The sequence below is a fragment of the Podarcis muralis genome, chromosome 11 (assembly GCF_964188315.1).
Source record: "Podarcis muralis chromosome 11, rPodMur119.hap1.1, whole genome shotgun sequence".
Lineage (NCBI taxonomy): Eukaryota > Metazoa > Chordata > Lepidosauria > Squamata > Lacertidae > Podarcis > Podarcis muralis.
In genome coordinates this window covers 44,193,255-44,206,175 of record NC_135665.1, presented here as the reverse complement: position 1 = coordinate 44,206,175, position 12,921 = coordinate 44,193,255, and the positions used below count along the sequence as shown (strand labels likewise).

The 12,921-nt window shown below is 42.4% G+C and overlaps 1 protein-coding gene across 2 annotated transcripts in view; it reads right to left on the bottom strand.

Annotated features, from left to right (window-relative positions):
* The window catches only part of PLPP1 (phospholipid phosphatase 1), a 91,069-nt gene that overhangs the window by 11,282 nt on the left and 66,866 nt on the right, over positions 1–12,921 (bottom strand). For both annotated transcript variants that reach the window (XM_028749106.2, XM_028749107.2), the window contains exon 4: positions 9,610–9,667. In XM_028749106.2, coding sequence (XP_028604939.1) covers positions 9,610–9,667 — 58 coding nt within the window. The remainder of the gene's footprint in view (positions 1–9,609; positions 9,668–12,921) is intronic.

The window sequence follows — 12,921 nt, the reverse complement described above, 5'->3', positions numbered from 1 at the left end:
GTACACCCAACTGCAGCTGCTGTAGCACTGCACATAGGCTGTAGTGTGCTAAAGATCTCATGGGGCACTCCAGGCAGCATGATAAAGATAATGCAAAGCCACTTCATGAATTAGGTCCAGAAACACACTTAGTGCAGAACTGAATCTAAGAGCTTCATGCTATTGCTTTGAAGAGTAAGATGAGTATTCATTGTCAGTTACATACACTTCACCTCATTTTAGGACAAGGGTAGAAACCTATGGCCCACCAAAGGCTGTTGGGCTACAATTCCCATCAGCCCCAGCCAGCATAAACAATGGTCAAGAATGATGGGACCTATAGGGCAGGTGAGCGAGTCTTTCACACACTGTTCTCTCACTCTAATATAAAACATCCTACATTTACATAACATATTTATTTAGTTTATTTTACAATTTATGTGCTTACATGGAACAGTAACTCTTGGGGCAGCTAATAAAATATTAACTTAATTGCTAAATGCTTTTATTAGGAAGCTGTGCAGATAGAGCAATTCAAATTATTATGTGGGCAATTGAGTAAAATAAAAGCTTGTGACTGCTATTTGGCCAAAGAAGAAGGAACCAAAAATGTTAGATGTTTTGTCTTTCCCAAAAGACAAAAACTGCTTCTAGCAGGGTTGCAAAGGTATTTATAAGCGTGTTTTTAAAGAGTTTAAAATACCAAGATCCACCCATCCAAGAGAGCATATAAAATCAAAGACAGCTGCAGTGACAGGTTATAATGGATTGTATTCAACTGACTTTTACTCGGAGTAGACAGATTTAGGAAAGGTGAGATATAAATGTAGTGAATAAATGACCACTGCTCCACCCACTTTTGCCTCTGGCCCCCAGAAAGCTTCCCATGAGGGAATACAGCTCTGTGTTTGGAAAAGGTTCCCAACTTGCCTGAAAAGGAAAACATTCGGTTTTCATTCCCTCAGCTCTGAGTAGAAATAAATGCATGTGGGGTGCTGTTCCCTTAAACCGCAAAAATGACTGCAAGCGGTATTAAAAGTGGCCTTATGTTTCTTATTTGTAATTATTAACAGCAAGAAAACTGTAGTTTTAAGAGCATTTTCTGCAAAGATGAAGAGGCTGTGTCTATCAGACCACATAGTTCTTTGGGAGAGAGCTGGATATAGCACACCAAAATTGCTTTCAGTTACAATAATGCAACAGGTCAGCTCGCCACCTCTAGCACCAAGACTTCTAATTCCAGAAGAAAATAGGTTCATCCTATATTGACACAGGAAATCCAGAACTACAATAGTTATCCAACCTCTGCTTGAAGACCTTGAGTGAGGGGCAGCCCACCAGCCCCCTAGACAACTGGTTCCACTACTGAACGGCTCCTGTAGCTTAAGCCCAGGCATGGCCAAACTTGGCCTTCCAGCTGTTTTAGGACTACAACTCCCATCATCCCTAGCTAACAGAACCAGTGGTCAGGGATGATGGGAAGTGTAGTCCCAAAACAGCTGGAGGGCCAAGTTTGGCCATGCCTGGCTTAAGCCCATTAGAACTGGGGCACCTATTCTATGTGATAACCCTTTGGGTCTTCCAAAGCCCCACCCCATAGCCTTCTCAAGACAAAACATGCCCAGTTCCTTAAACATTTCCTTATAGGACTTGCTTTCCACACCCCTGAATATCTTTGTTGCCATTTCCTGAACCTATTCCTAATTGAAATATCCCATTTTTAAAGTGCAGGGCCCAGAACTGGATACAGTACTCCAGAGGACGTCTGACTGATGCAGAATAAAGTAGAACTTCTACTTCCTGTGACTTGGAAACTATGGCCTTCAAGTTGAAACAAGGCAGACTCCTAAGGCAGCATGGGACAGCATCATAAGCAATTTTCTGCTAGGGAAAGTGCAAACGAGGAAAATGAAAAAGCTTTCCGTGCACTGTCCATCAGTCACACATGAAAACAGATTATTATTACTATTATTAAGTTGTATACTACCCTTTATCTGAAGATCACAGGGCAGATCACAACATAAAAATACAAGATAAGAACATAAAATATAATAATAAAACACAAACACAAACCAATAACCCCCTTCCCACAAACACGTTTAAAAGGCCATAGAACATGGGTAGGCAAACTAAGGCCCGGGGGCCGGATCCGGCGCAATCGCTTTCTGAATCTGGCCCGCGGACAGTACGGGAATCAGCGTGTTTTTACATGAGTAGAATATGTGTTTTTATTTAAAATGCATCTCTGGGGTTATTTGTGGAGCATAGGAATTCGTCATTTCCCCCCCCCCAACAAAAAAAAAATAGCCCGACCCCCACAAGGTCTGAGGGACAGTGGACCGGCCCCCTGCTGAAAAAGTTTGCTGACCCCTGCCATAGAATATTCAATCCGCCAAAGGCCTGGCTATAGAAAAATGTTTTCGCCTGGTGCCTCACACAAAGAAAAGGATAGCAAAAATGTTACATGTGCAGTTACATGCACAATTTGTACATGGTTTTCCTACACAAGTCATCATGCAGAAAACAAAGACCTAGAATATTTATGTACTCTTTATAAATCAGTGCAAAAACTAGGTCTTGTGTTGCTCAGTGATTGGCTTTGAACCAGCAATTAGACAGAACGTAACCACTGTGATATATTTTATGCATGTGGAAGTAGTAAATGATCATTACTCAGAGTTGCCTCCTCAAGCACTTCAAATAAGACTAAAACATGGTTTATAGGCTCTAATAAGTAATGGTTATTACCATTAGACAAAGATTACAGTACGGAAATAGATATAGATCTCTGTTTCACTTAGGGCCAAAAGAGACATGACACGGCAGAGCCATGATTGCATCTCTCTCTTTTAAAGGAACACTTAAAAGCAGCTGCTTGGGGCTCAATTTTACTCAGAAAAGTTGTGCTTGGGGAGGTGGTTTTCAGTTTTGTTTAAAATGCCCCACAAGCTACTGTTACATCTTACTTTTGAGCAGGATGGGGGAAAAATATTCTTTCATTCAAGGAAAAAGAAACCTAGACAGCCTAGAAAGATGTGGCCATCTATCTCTTTGGCAACTCCCATGCCTTCAGGTTAATAGCAAACCTGTCGAGTCTTCAAACATCTAAATTGAAGGGGCAGCTGAAGATTGATAGAATTCCACCAGAGCTGGTTCAGGGGTTGGGAGGAATCCCCATTAGCAAATAAGATGGCTTCTTTCTACACCAACTAGGGACACAGTGGGTGCCTAGATTGCCAACATCATGTTAATATTTTGGCACATGTTACAAGCACAAGACCATAGATAAAGGTGTAAAATTCCAACTAATGCGTGGATTAAATTAAAGATTGCCACATCCTATAACAAAAATGTCATTTGCCTCTTGTGCAGATCAAATCCACTAACAGCTCATTTCAGCAAATGCTTCACCTCTGTTTCTCTTCAATATACTGGGAACAGTGAGGGGAAAGGCCACTTTCGATGCAGCTTGTGGCATTTTGTTGCATGTCCCACTTATATTGAGTTTGTGGGTAGCACGTGAAAAAAGGGAAGAAGCCACACAGTGTAACCTTATATACTTCCTTTTTAGCTCTCAGAAGAGAAGAGAGATTTCTCTACTCAGTCCTGCTTCTTCTTTCCAAGAACACTGATTTACATGCCATGGTGGTGGAGCACACTGGGCTCCTTCACACAACTTTATCTACATGGTTCAAAAATGCCAAGTTTTTAAATTTACTAATATTCTAGTAGGAATCATTACACAACAGGAGATGGTTTTATGCTCCCCAAAGATTTCGGCTCATGTCTTGTGAACGTGGTTGACAGGAGAGGACCTCAGTTTAGAGAAAACATGCATCGTTGAAGCATTAGTACTGCTAACTAGGCCCAAATGATGGATCAACCCCCCACCCACAAATGTTTTGCTGGGTCAGACTGAAGACCTACCTGATTCAACATTTTATTGCCAGCATCAGCCAGCCAGATGCTTCTGTGTACTCAGCAAGTAGGACATAAAAGTGACAACCTTTTCCTAACATGTATCCTCCATGCTAACTCCCAAATTAACTTCAACGATCTGTTTACAGAGTCCCGTTAGCAACAGAGAACAGATGTATCTGTCTGAAAAAAGATTGGACCTGGCTTGCAACTTACTTATGGAGAGCAAGAATTGCTGCCAGTCAGGCAAAGGAGGGAGGTTTGGGTGGATAAGTATGGATAATGGGTTCTTTTTTCCTTCTCCCCAGTTCCCCCACCCAGGCCCTGACATACTGCAAATTACTTCATCAGTATGTATGTTAAGACTAGCTACAAAATATGGCATAGCAACCTTTGGACTAAAAGGTGCATGTATGGCCCAAATCTTCAAGACCCTGGCAAGACATGGGACAGCAACACATTTGCTCTGCCTTACTGGCTTCCTTGGGCAGCTGAGAGATTTGCATCCCCTCCCCTTTCTCTTACTGCTTTATTTGTAAGTTAAGGGTTCATGGCAGCTCAGAGCAATGTTGTTTTGCTTATCTTAAGACATATATATAAACAATCTCAATGATAAAACAGGGTTATCTACCAACCTTCCTGATAACATGCTGCCATATAGTATCCATTGGGTGTGTAATAGGAGTATTTATTTAAATTGCTAGGCAACAAGTTTAAAGGAGACTTAAACATAGTTTAAGTCTGTAAGCAATTCTGTAGCAAAGGGATCATGTCAACACAATGCAAACGGCACAGATTACGGTTAAGCCCCATGTAAATATCTGCTCCAAAACCCAGCAAACAGCTTATATGCAGACAACTGCCTGTGAACGTATTTGGCCCAACATGAGTCTCGTATTCCAGGTACAGTTTATTTGCTGACTGCTACCTTCTTCACGAACTATACAAGACCATGTAGCCCTGTCTCCTGGGATACCCCTACAAGGACAGCAAGTCATGAATCGCCTCTATATAGGATTTTTATTTTTCCGCGCTTTGGCTGGGTTGGGGGAGGGATAGGCCATTTTCAATAAACGCAAATGCTAAAAGACACGACAACAGCTGCATTTTCATAGGCAAAGGACAAGTCCAATTTCCACGTCAAGTAAATCTTTCCACTCCTGAGTCAGTAAGATTCAGGGCAGCTGCCCAGCTAACCAGAAGTTAGATTCCAAACAAGAACGGGGAAAGGATCAAAATCCACATCATAAAACCAACTTTATTTACCTTAAAATCTTGCTAATGTTTCCCCTTTAAAAGCGTTTCTTCAAAAATTAGATTTTTTTAAATCTTTTTGTTTTTTTGCAATTTTGCATTTTTTTCTTCAGTTGTTGCCCCATTATACCAGTCAAAGAATAGACTACATTCTCTCAACTGTCCACAAGGGAATAAACATGAATCATTCCCTTCATTCAGTTCTCTCTAAATAGATGCAACCCCTTGCCATCAGCCAGTTGTGCCCTGTAAGGAAGCAAAGGGGAGGGAAATGGACTATCATTAGCTCACTCCGTTAAAGCAACCTTCACTCATTAGTTGTCGGCCTTCAGTATTCTCAAGGCATGCTAGCGTGCAATTTTATAAATTCTTTCCAGATAACTGATAACAGAATATCTGCGAACATTCAATAGCCAAAATAAAAACCAGCCCATAAGCCTCTTTGCTAGTTCCCTCACTTTGCCACTTAGCTCCTCACCAGTCTACCAAACAGATTGACCTGGCTGAGAGTTGAGCGAGAGCTTACTCTTTCAAAATGACTCAAGTCCAAACCCTATGGGAGCGAGTTGAAAAGGAGAGCGTTGGTCTGAGTTCCGTCTGTTGTCCCGTCCCGTCCCCCCCGTGGCCCACTTCCCAAGGATTACTTTGTACACGACTACGTTGCTACAAAAATCTCACTTTCATGTAGAAAGCAAGCGAATTTTGTTAGAATCATAGAATCAAAGAATTGTAGAGTTGGAAGGGACCCCAAGAGCCATCTAGTCCAATTCCCTGCAAAGCAGGAATGTTAGTAGTGAGTGACATGTGTGTATGTGAAAACTGACAGATGAGTACACTCACTGCTGAAACCACAATACTGGAGCTACAGATATTGCTAGCCATGGATATTTGCACACACAATATATTATTAAGGTTATAAGTCTCAACTGCATTAACTGATTAATTAAGGGAGGAAGGACTCCACTCTTATCTTTTTCCTATTGTGAACATCCAAAGCATTTTAGAAAATGTACGAATTAACAGAAACACACAACTACATCAGCTAAGCAAGCTGTGGCGTTGCTTGGTCACACATAAATAACTCGGGATATATCAGCCAACAGTGGAAGGGACTCAAGAGCAGAGGATTAAACAGCTCAGCCTCTCCAGACAGAGCACATTTATCCTAGCATGTCACCTTCCTTGAAAAGGGGACACTACAGAAAATGAAACTTCTTCAGCTCAACTGACACATATCCAGATATTTCTAATGAATAGAAGTAAGTCAGCAAACATGCAAGGGAGATGTGTGGGTGTGTCCCCACTGTTGCTGTCGAAACCTATCACCCTAATGACCACCTCCAGGTGTAAAAAAAAAAAAGGGTCTTAAATGCTTTTCTAAGACCACAATTCAAATCTAAATTGCCTGTTACAGCAGCATCCGTGTTACTGGAGAGGGAGGGGCAAAAGGAATTAACACTCTGACACAGACTGCGGCCGTTACAATCCTGGGCTTGTGGTTCAGCAAGCTGATTTAAGTAACTGACAAACTGTGGGATCTATCCGAAGGCCAGAGCAAACAATCCCGCAGAAAAGAAGCTGCAACTTACTGCAACCTGGAAGAAGTTAAGGGGTATAGTTTGAAGTGAATGGCAATGGGCTGAGGAGAGTCTGGGGAAATTCTATTGGTTCCTCCAGTCATCCTGGCAGAGCTGTAATCTAGTTGCCAATGTGGTGGCTGTACTGTCATAGCCTTTTTGGTTGGGTTTTGTTTTCGTGTGTGTGTGTGTGTGTGCACGCGCGCAGTCAGTCACACTAACATAAGTCAGATTCCTCCAGCCCTCAGGAGGCTGAAATTTCAGGCGTCTGGTTATGATTAACCCAGGCTGTGAGTAATGCCACATGTTAGGAACTGGGGAGTCACGAGCAGCACACAACTGCAGCTGGAGTCAAGCCTGTAAATGGCAAGTTGAAGCTGGTCAGAAAGTACTTTTTTTGGGGGGGGGGGTTATCAGATGCATAAGACTTGACATGGGGCCACTGGCAGAACTCTGTGTTGCTGCATGGAAAAGTTAGGAGCCGTGAAATGTCTACGTAGAGGGAAAGAGGATCACATCTGTATCTTGTAAGCAGCAAATTGCAATAATAGGCAGAACCAGCCTTGGGGTAAGCCCTTTCTTATTGCACAAGACATAGCCACTAACTCATCAAGGATTGAGAGCATTCCAAACAGGGAGAAGTTCCATATAAATTCTCAAGGCTCTCTTTAGCTCATCCTGGTTAATACTCGTGGGGTAGGAGAGACCCATTTACTACACCCATCACTAGGATACATTATAAAGATGTCAAGGATTAGATTGGTCTGGTTGTAAAGGTAGCATTTCCGCTGCCAATGTGCCAAGGTCAACCTAAGATAAGACTTCTCTGTTATGCTGAACAACTAAACCAGTCTTCAAAATTGTCCAGCACATACCACACACAGCTTAGTACATCTCAATTCAACCTATTTTTCTGTAGAATGTTTTATGTGGCTAGTTGTGATCTGGTCATGCATGGAGGCATTCACAAGACTAGCTCAGAACACCAAAGTCTCCTAAAAGTGTGAAGTCTGTTCACTTTGCCATGCAAAATTGATAATGAGAGTCACTCATCCCTCTGATTTTGGGCTGACTCCTCAGCTTTCTAAGACTAAATAATAATTAATACACCCTTGGATAGATATAAGCATTTGAAGCATCAATGTTCTTTGCATTGAAATGACAGTGTTGGAGCACATGCGTTGCACGCATAAGGCTCTGGTTTCAGTACCAAACATCTCCAGCTGATGGATTTTTCAGTAGCAGTGCCAGAAAATTTCCCTGCAGCTGCCAGGCAGAGCAGCTGGACACAGGACAGTTCTATAGCACAGCTCAAAATGGTCAGAGCTAGCAGAGACTTTTAAGACACCACTGTTAGTAGTACTGCCACTGTTCATGACTGGATAATTTTATTCCATATACTGTAAAGAAGGTTGACTTGGAAGCCTACAATTTATAGGCTCCAAGAACAACAACAAAAATAAGAGGCCTGATTTCAGGAAAGAATCAGTCAATGCTTAACTATGGCTCCCAACCAAAAAAAAGGAGGTATTTTTATTAATGTCACCACAGGCTAGATGATCAGGCTTGTCATTCTGTTGGGAGTTGAAGCAGCTTTGAAATGCTTCAGAGAAATAATAAAACAAACACTGCAAATTAAGTGCTCTTAAAAAAACACAAATATTTTCCTCCTGAGAACAATCCTACAGCAAGAAACCTCTCTATGTAAAATTTAAAAGCATTGTTTTTAACAGTTTTAGTTTTTCAGGTTCTGATAAATTTACATGTCCACAGAACCATGCTGGGAATAACTTGCAATATTCATTCCTACACACCCCACTGAAAAAGTGTGGACATTTTTTGTATTCGTTTTGTTTGCTTAAATACACAGACATAAAGCTAAAATCTCCATTTTGACTAGATTGTCCCATCTGCTTTGGTAGTTACTTCTCTCCTGGCCAAAAACAAAGAGCAACAAACAGCTAGACTGTAGCTTATCAAGACTGGGTGGCAGTCACAAATTAGTACAGTATTTATGTTGCTGAAGCCTGTAAAACATTTGCTGGGCGGATTCCCATCCCCTGCTTCCTTCCTTGCTTTGTTTGCTTAAAGTAGAGACTGGCTGCGCTGGATAGACCATCATCTGCATCACACTCCCTGCCTCATGCTAAGCCTACCCAAATCCCCCAGAGCAAAGCATGAAGTTACAAAAAGAATGCCTAGGACTCTCAGTTAGAAAGAGTCCTTACTGCTTCTGACAAGCTTAGTTTGCCAGAGGTAGAAAGGGAAAAAGAGACTCTCCCCCTGCAAAGCGAGCCTGGCCATGCTGCTTATTGAAGTGCCTAAGCTTCAGATAAATGGCGGCTGTTGCATTCTATGAGCTGCTCACTTTTCAGGATAGGCTCAGCCATACAGGCAGAGTAGAGTAGACAGCTGCCTGGGGTGTCACACTTCAAAGGTGCCTTCCATATCAGAAGCTGTGCATTAGTCCCAGGTCTTGAATCACTGCTGGTGTGGCTGATAGCTGACACTAACTGAAAGCGTCCTGGTACCCTCTGTAATGTCACAGGTGGCCCTGGGATGCACTTTCCGAGACTTCCACCTAGGGTAGCAAAAAAAGAGCTTGAACTGGCCTTCACACAAAGGCTCCCTGGACAATTTAGGGAAAAGCCTACCTAACATGCAGTGGCCAAATATTCCATCCGTCAAATGAAAAGATCTCAGAGCAAAGATCCACCCCACCCCAGCCTTTTTCATTTTAATGCTTCCTCTGCACAAACAGCCCAAATGAAATGCTGATTCAGCAAATGTTTCAGCTTCATGCTATGCAACATAAACAGATTTTTTAAGCAAAACAAAAAAAAACAACCCATCATAACTGGCTGCTAAAAAGTATACTTACTGCTAGGAAGAGCAAGCAATACATGGAAAACGAAGAATGTCCAGAGTAAAACGACAGTCTGAAAAACAAGAGAATGCCCACATACTTATTACAATTTATACATACGTCATTAAGATTTTGACACTCTGCAATTGTATAACAAAGTTCACCTTTGATTTGCAAAATAAAGCTTCAGCAAAGCTCACACAGGAAGCTCCTTTATACTGAGTTAGGGCACTAGTACATCAAGCTCAGTATGTCTGCACCAGTGATTCCCAAACTCCCCCCCCCCCCCCCGCCCCCAACAGAGCACTTGAAAATTGTTGAGGGTAATGGATGATGGTTTAATGATTTCTCTGCCTGTTGCATCAACTGAGGAACCATTTTAAAAGGGGTTTCAATACAAGCCCTTTCCTGATCCTAGAGCAAGACATGGTCTCAATGCCCATTAGGATAAACTGGTGGGCAGTGGAAGTGTGCCACTCTCCAGCAAAGGAATAGTCGGAAACTCACTCGTACTTCCTCCCCCTAAAATGTATATACTGTTTGACTGTTAAAAACAAAACACCTCAAGTCAATTTCCAAAAAGAATGACACAATCAGGTTATCAGTAAAAACAACTATTTAAAGCAGTTATTTCTCAAACTTGGGTCCCCAGGTGTTGTTGGACCACAACTCCCATCATCCCTGACCACTAGTGCCGCTATCTAGGGATGATGGGAGTTGTAGTCCAACAACACCTGGGGACCCAAGTTTGAGAAACACTGATTAAAGCATTGAAAAAAAATAATTAAAAGTAATGGCAGATTAAAAACACATGGAAATATTTTGCACATCTGAGTAGGCTTTTAGAAAGGCCGGGTGGAGATGTTTTTAGCAGGCACAGAAAAGATTCAGTGAATGTGCCCACCTGGGAGCTCTAAAGCATGGTTCCTGTAACATGAAAATAGCAATTTAAAGCTTCCAATTTTTCCTTTGAAGCCACGTTAGTACCTGCGCTATACATGATGCCACATATGACATCAGGTGTGGAGCAGGTGGGTGTGGTTTCCTAGAAGTAGCCTGATGGGAGAAACTGGGACCCCTGGCTGGCCAAACTGGACCTGTGGTCTGGAGGTCCCCCACCTCTGTGGTAAGGCTTGGTCTTACTCTCCTTGCAATACTGGTGGAGGGGTGGGGTGGGATTGGCAGAGGGCAAACAGCTTGCCTAGGAAAATTCACGACAGAGCTAACCCTACAATTGGGGACCATCTTGATTAGTTTTCTGTTCTTGGGCACAAGTTTGCCACGACTGAGAAACGGCATTCTGCTTTATAAATATCCATGTGTTGACTACATTATAGGGGCCCCCATGTTTGTGCTTCGGTTTATTCATATCACAAACACACACACATCACGCTTGTCCCGGCACACAGACTACTATGACCAAAACGATATCCCTCGGTGCAGCTTCAGCAAAAGTTACCTACTACGGCATCCAGATCCCAGCTGGAAATAGTATCTGTCACTTATTAACCTGTCGGCTGCACACACATTTGTTTTCTCTCTTCCCTCCTCCTGCCCCACAGTTTTAATACATTAAACAGAGAGAGGCAGAGGGATGGAGAAACAGACAATAGAAAGGCCTGCTAAACATTCCTTTGCAGGCAGCTAACCCCCTTCTTCCAAAAGCAGCTCTGACTCGGAACATTCCGTCTCCCCTGCCAGCCAAGAGCCTGAACATTCGTTCCAGACTCCACTCCAGTGCTGGTGAGCGTAAACTCCCTTGGTCTCCACCCTGCCACCTTTCCCACCCACCCGTCCCCAACCCCACCACTGGATAAATAAGCATTCCCCAAAGTGAAAGTACCCCACTGGTGGAAACATCAAGCCCTGACTTTATTGTCTCTCTCCCCTCTCCTTCATCACATTCTTAAAAGACTTAAATCATCCCAGTAGCAGCCATACATCAGGCCTCCAGAGCTGTCAGGATGTATATTATTGTTTCATGACAACTGGCTTCACATATTTTTCTCTTGGAAGGGTTTATTTCAACAAGTCAGATAATACAAACCCAGAGTGCATATTTTATTTTGACTTCTCACTCTGGCTCATTAAGTCTAATGTTGACACTTCTTTTTAGAATAAGCTATTTAGGGCTGTGAAGGAGCCTCTAACACAAGGATGACTTGCACCAAAACCTATTTGTGGGGCCACTAAGCAGGAAATAATCTAGCATGGATTCTTCCCATGCATATATACATGTTGAAAAACATCTACTGGGATCCATCTGAAAAGCACCATCAAGACAGCGGGAAGTTAGGATTTTAATACCTTGACATAGTCTGCACACTGGATTTTGTAGTTCTGGGGTATGTATGTTTTTACTGTAAAACTCTGTATCCCCTGAAGAAGCTCTGCAGACATTTCATAAATGTCATGTGCTTTCTGTTTAAATAACCTGAGTTTGACAGCTTTACGTTCCACATAATAATAATGTGACCCAATTATGTTAAGCATTTCAGCCTGTTACTACAAACTCACATTTCACACAATTAGAAGAGAGCAAAGGTTGAATCCAGGGCAGGGAGAAAGAGCATGAAAGTGAGAGGACTGGAACAGATGGAACAACATTAGAAACATTTCTGGTGGATCTTCCAAGCTGTTTCCAGAATAGTGAGATGGGGCAGGTGAGCAAGTGACCACCTGTCATATTATGCTGCAATAAATCTACGTTTGCCACAAATGAACATTCCATGTTGTCACAGTAGCCAAACAGATGTATATGAGAAGTCCATAGGTAGGGCATGTGAAAAACAGTTTTTAATAGAATCATAGAATTGGAAGGGACCCTAGTCCAACTTCCTGCAGCAGTATGCAGCTGTCCCCTATGGGGATCGAACCTGCAACCTTGGGAGTTATCAGCACCACACTCTAACCAACTGAGCTATCCAGTAATCTCCAACTCATGATCCCCAGAAACTGGTATTCAGAAGCATGCTGCCTCTGATACTGATGATAAGCAGCTAATGATGGCCATCTCATCATGATCTTGTCTAATCCACTTTTAAAGCAATCTAAATTGGCAACCATTTCTACATCCTTATAATAGCAAAGTCCATTTACTGTGTGAATAAGTACTTCCTTTTATCCTGAATGTTCCAACTTCAATTGATAACCCTCACAGCTAGTACCAGTTCCTAGTCCACTTAATATTCCTGGATTTTATTCCACAGCCTGGAGTCCCTTATTACCAGTCCTGTGTGGTACCTTTAAGATTAACTCATTTGGGCTGCAATCCTGTATATACTTACCAGGGGGGACTGAATCCCCATGGAATTCAGAGGGCCTTAC